The sequence below is a fragment of the Populus euphratica genome, unplaced genomic scaffold (assembly GCF_000495115.2).
Source record: "Populus euphratica unplaced genomic scaffold, PopEup_1.0 scaffold276.1, whole genome shotgun sequence".
NCBI lineage: Eukaryota > Viridiplantae > Streptophyta > Magnoliopsida > Malpighiales > Salicaceae > Populus > Populus euphratica.
The window spans coordinates 184,846-190,432 of NW_011500158.1; the positions used below are offsets into that span (position 1 = coordinate 184,846).

General features: G+C 36.3%; 1 protein-coding gene across 1 annotated transcript; it reads left to right on the forward strand.

Moving 5' to 3' along the window:
- Positions 1-377: 377 nt before the first annotated feature.
- On the forward strand, positions 378-3,717 carry LOC105111142 (basic helix-loop-helix (bHLH) DNA-binding family protein). Its single transcript, XM_011006412.1, has 8 exons — positions 378-728; positions 850-972; positions 1,113-1,218; positions 1,323-1,337; positions 1,446-1,511; positions 1,657-2,583; positions 2,870-3,244; positions 3,606-3,717. The coding sequence occupies exons 1-8, from the start codon at positions 610-612 to the stop codon at positions 3,672-3,674; spliced, it is 1,800 nt and encodes a 599-aa protein (XP_011004714.1). The 5' UTR covers positions 378-609; the 3' UTR covers positions 3,675-3,717.
- The last annotated feature ends 1,870 nt before the right edge of the window (positions 3,718-5,587 follow it).

The window sequence follows — 5,587 nt, forward strand, 5'->3', positions numbered from 1 at the left end:
GGGGGGGAAGAATTTGGAACAAAGCAATGGTCAGAAGAAAGCAACAAGCAACAAAGAAAGATTGAAAATTGGAAGGAAGGAAGGAGACACCCTGCCTTCCTCTCTTGACTATTTTCAAACCCTCTCCCATGGGTGGACTTTGACCATTACTTTTCAATCCCTGCCTGCATTATACAATATTTTTCTATGTCCTAAGCTACTAGTCCTCATACTTTTCAAATTCTTGCACACCAGACAACAACCTAGCTCCTCTCTAGTTGCTTGCGTTATTCTTTTCCTTTCCTCCTTGCTGTTCATACATGACCAATTGGTGGTCCCTTATAATCCCTAACACTACTACTTTTCAAAGCTCCTGCTCTCTCTCTTCCTGATCCAGCCCCAGCTAGCAAGCTCAGTTTGCTTATTTTTCAACTCTCAGTGCCTTCGTTCTCTTCCCTCCTTAAATAGTTTGCTTACTTCTCAACCATGATCACCCGTCGATCCATGGAGATCAAATCAAGAGGGAATTTTCAAATAACATAGTAGGAGAACATAGGATAGAGTCCCAAGTTAAGGGATCTCTCCACTATGCATCAACATTATTATTCTTAGCCCTAGTTCCTGGACCTCATGATGGACGCCGTCTTCCTGCTCAGTGAAGTAGAGCGTGACAACTTTCTCCGATATTTCATGCAGTGTTTTGGCAGCACTTACATCTGTCTTTGGTCTTATTTACCTCAACCATCTAAGTATGTCTTGCAATACTAGCTATCCCTCTCTCATAATCATAACAGATTTATTGTTAGTGTTCATTCATAATTATATATATAATTTTAAGTTACATTAATGATTAATATTGTTTATGTTCAGCTATTTACTCTTCTGGGATGGATATTACCATGAGGAAAGCAATCAGCCCAGCTCTTCTTCAGGGAGTGTTGCCAGGATGCTTTTCGATCAGTATCGACAGGGACGATTCTTTGCTGTAAACGAGTATGAAACGCATGTTCAACTATAGTATTTACCTATATTTTCTTCTCTTTAATTAGATGTGCTACTGATATGTATGTATGTATGTAAGTATCTGTTGTTAATGCTCTCTTTTTTTATGTGCTGGATACTATGTATATCAGCCGTGTTCCCGGAGTTGCATTCAAGAACAAAATTCCCTGCATAGAACTAAAGGAATTTGAGCTTCAAAGATCGGCGTCTGCGGATGCACAGAGGCGATTTTATCAGGTAATCATTTTAACAAGAAGAAAAAGACTTCATCCTGTTGATCTATCAATCAACTCAATATGGTTCACCATTGATATATCCCTTTGTGTCTTATCTTGTCACAGGAAGCAAGGATTAAGGTCTGCTTACTTTCTTCTCTCCAGGATAATTAATCAAGATGTTTCATTTCCTTTACAGCCATGTGATCATGAGTAATGTTTTCACATTTTCTTCTTATGTCATTTTAGACTGCAGTCTTCATGGGGTGCGATAGTGGGGAAATTGAGTTAGGCTGGTCCAATGCAACTCACCAGGTAAGAAATTAATCTGAACTAAACTTATTAATTTATTTCAAGTTAAGTTACATTGTTAATTAGTTATATAGCCGCTTCATTATGGAAAGAAGAAAATGGAACCCTAGCTAATTGAAATTCAACTGGGTTTTATATAATTTTTCAGTTTAACATTGAAAATGAAATGAGGAAGTGGTTCCCGGAGGACTTCTCTCGGCAATCTCCATTAAGAGAACTTCCGCTAGTAGTTGATCCAAACAAACCCTCATCATCTTCATCCTCCCTGAGATCACTATCCATGGATAGCCCAGAGATCTCTTCTCTTATATTCACTATTCCAAGCTCATCTCACATACCAGAAGCACATCGAGAGGCCCCCTCATTGCTGCCACCAATATTGCCAAGCACAAGCAGTCCACTCCAACATACATTGCAATTGTTGCAACCAGTACTGCCGACACCAACGGGTAATATTCTGCAACAAGTATTGCAGTCTTTGCAACAAAAACCTAGCCCACAACAGCTAGCAATTCAATCTTCGCAATCAACACCAAGCACAACTAGTCTACTTCAAGAAGCCATGCAACCTTTGCAAGCAATACAAAGCTGCACTAGCCCACACCAACAAGACATGCAACCTCTGCAAGCAATACAAAGCAGCACTAGCCCACACCAACAAGCCATGCAAGCGTTTGCCCTAGAACGAAACATTCAACTGCCAACTCCAGAGAGTGAAGATGCTGTAATGACAAGAGCCATCCTTGCAGTTTTAACTTTCCCTTCCCCTTCTTCCTCTTCCTCTTCACATAGTTTGCCTCATATGCACCGGGTATGCCAGGGAGCTAGCGCCTTCAAGAATTATCGATCGGCTCTAGCCCCTTCAACGCAAACAAGAGCCAGTTTACACAGACAAACTATGCTTAAACGAGTAGTTACATATTACAGACGCTTAAATATTGAAAGACGTGAACATATGCTCGGAGGCCGCCCGACAAGCACACAGTTGCACCATATGATATCAGAGAGGAAAAGGCGAGAAAAGATTAATGAAAGCTTTAAAGCATTGAGATCAATTCTTCCCCCAGAAGCCAAGGTAAATTTGTCCAGCCAGTTTTCATTGCTACAGCATACCAATAGCTAATGAATTCATTGAGATTTGATTTGCTTTCAGTTATAGTATTAGCTAGATATGCATGCGTTTAAAGCATGAACAACTACTGTAGAATCATGTGTTAGAATTTATTCAAGTCTATACATGTAAGTATATAGTTCTATATGAATTGATGATAACGGGTAGCAATTAATGTAGAATTAATTAATATTGCATGGATTTAAATTAACTACAGTTTCACCAATTAGATTTTGGATTGATTATATAGAAAGATAAAGCATCTATCCTTACTCGAACAAGGGAGTACTTGACATCTTTGAAGGCTCAAGTTGAGGAACTTAGTCGCCAAAACCAGAAGTTAGAAGCACAACTTTCAAAAGCTGCAGTTGCACAAGTAAGGGATTCATCAAACGAAAGACTTGATGTCCGGGTTACACACATATCTGAATCAACATCTGAACAACGGATTATAGACTTGGTAGTGAATCTAAGAGGAGAAAGCCCCATTTTGGACACGGTAATTACTAGGATATTGGAGTTCTTAAGACAATTCACGGATGTGAGCTTGATATCCATTGAAGCCAGCACACATACAGCAGAATCAGCTTCTTTTAATCGAGTGATTCTAAGGCTCAATATTGAGGTATGTATGTCTGTACTCCCCATGTTTAATTTTGACATGAACAAATCATTTAATCTCCTTACCAAAAAAAAAGAAAAAGAATTAATCTTTATTTTCTGAATCCGCTAATCACTTAATCCTTTCCTAGATTTTTTGTTACTGAGACGTAACGTAATTTTCCTTAGAAAAAAGGGTTTTCTACAGGATTCTATTGCCCTTACTTTTTTATTGGATATAGACCCCCACATGCTGTCTATGGCCATCAACTTCGGGGAATAAAACATTCATTAAATATCATTTTCCTTTTTGCTAAAGAAAATTCGAAAGTATAATAAAGTTAGAGTGATAATTATATTGATTCGTGGTGATTTGTTGATTATAGGGGATTGAATGGGACGAGTCTGGCTTCCAGGAAGCAGTCAGGAGGGTTGTTGAAGATCTTGCACGTTGACCGTTGGACCAATCCCTGAAACCTTATAGTGCCTGATGATGCGTAATCACCTCTTTTCCGCGACTATAACAGCTCCTTAATTTCCACCAACCAATATTTGAGATGACTTCAAGGTGTAGGTTTTGATTTTCTTCTTCAATTTTGGCTCCTGTGCGAGTGTTTTGTAGCACAATTTTGATGGCCAGTCAAATAGAAGCAGAGGCAACTTGCATGGTGTTTTGATGGGAAACAAAATTACAATTTCATTACATTTTATTTATTTATTTCTTGCTCATTTTATTTACTTGTGCCTTCTCTCCTTCCTGATCAAGACATATATGTTGTTGGCGAGGATGGATTTACAATTTAAAGACTTGCGCGCAAGTGCTTTTCTTTTTGGGAACCTCAGTTAAATGGGATGTTTCTGTCAGCATCCCTTAGTATTTTCCGACAGGCATCGAAGGGTCAATCGAGAAACTTCCACTAGAAATAAATAGCCATCTTTAAATTTAGAAGAGTTTGTCTTAATCATAAATCTGTCACAAATGCATTTGTGGTCACGAATCCTTCAGAAAAAAATTATGTTTTGGGATTAAATTGAGAATTAGGTAATAATTTAAAGGCTATTTTGAGATTATTATTATTTTACTACCATGATCGATGGATTCATTAAAAAACAGGATTTAAATGCAGAACGTCACCCTTTTGTTTTTGCAAAAATACTATTCAAACCCATGTAATTAGGGAACATTTTTTATGTTTTCAGGAAAAAAAGAACATTCCCAAGATTGTCCTCACCAAGGCTGCGTCGCTTCCGGTTTGTCTGATGCCACGTCATCACATTAGATTCGAAACAGTCTCCTCTTTTCGACCCCATGGATCCCCAAATGGAGCTAGCCTTGGAGACGGCGGTTTTGACCGGGCAATTTCTTATTTTTAAAAACCAAGGTTTAGCTTTTAAAATTAATTAAGACAAGCGAGGGCCAGGTAGGATATGCAGGTGTATATTGCCTTAATTTATTTTATTTTATTTCTCGTACTGTACTGAGAGGAACATAAAGAGCAGGGAAGGGCTGATGAGAGAACCGTCAAATCTCAATTTAAAAAGTTTTTTCATTCTTCGATTTTTTAAGTTAAGAATTTATTCTTACGAATGTATTTGATATAGTTTTAAAATCATTTGATTCAGTTGACATAAATTCATTGATAAAAAGATAATAATTATAAATCCACTTATTAAAATATTTTAAAAAATAATAGCCAAATAATTTTTAACAATACATTTATTTTTCACTGTGTCAAGATATATTTATTTATAGTAAATCATAGATCATCTAAAAAAACCTAGCTATCCAAGAAATCTTAACCATTCATGTGGTATTAATATTTTATAATACCATTTTATCGTACTGTCGAGACGCTGCCCTACGCCACTACTTTATTAATCATTCATGGCAATAAAACATGAAATAAGTTTCCAAGAGGCAAATGCTATTGTTTCCCTCCGCTTCACTCGATATAGTTACACTCCACTTCAAAATCTGTCTATAAACTACAAGTTACGTCTACTTCTGTTTCTTTCATAAATCAGAGACTTTATAGTTTTTCAGCAATGTTATATTATGAATGAGTTTTCAATTCTGGTATTTAACATCACATATCTTCAAAGTTACGTCTACTTCTGTTTCTTTCATAGATCAGAGACTTTATAGTTTTTCAGGAATGTTATATTATGAATGAGTTTTCAAGTATTTAATATCACATATCTTTATATGTTTTATTTTTTATGTAGTATCTCTTTCATTTTGTATTCATATTATGATTGCTAATGACACTTATATATCGTTAACAGGTATTAATTTTATTATCATACTTCATTTATTTTTTTTAATATCTATTTTATTATAAACCTCATATTAAATCTTGTTTTTATT

Coding starts and splice junctions, on each gene's coding strand:
- LOC105111142 (XM_011006412.1), top strand. CDS start 610: ATGATGGACGCCGTCTTCCTGCTCAGTGAAGTAGAGCGTGACAACTTT. Junction 1,512..1,656: donor GGTCCAATGCAACTCACCAG/GTAAGAAATTAA, acceptor ATAATTTTTCAG/TTTAACATTGAAAATGAAAT. Junction 3,245..3,605: donor TTCTAAGGCTCAATATTGAG/GTATGTATGTCT, acceptor TGTTGATTATAG/GGGATTGAATGGGACGAGTC.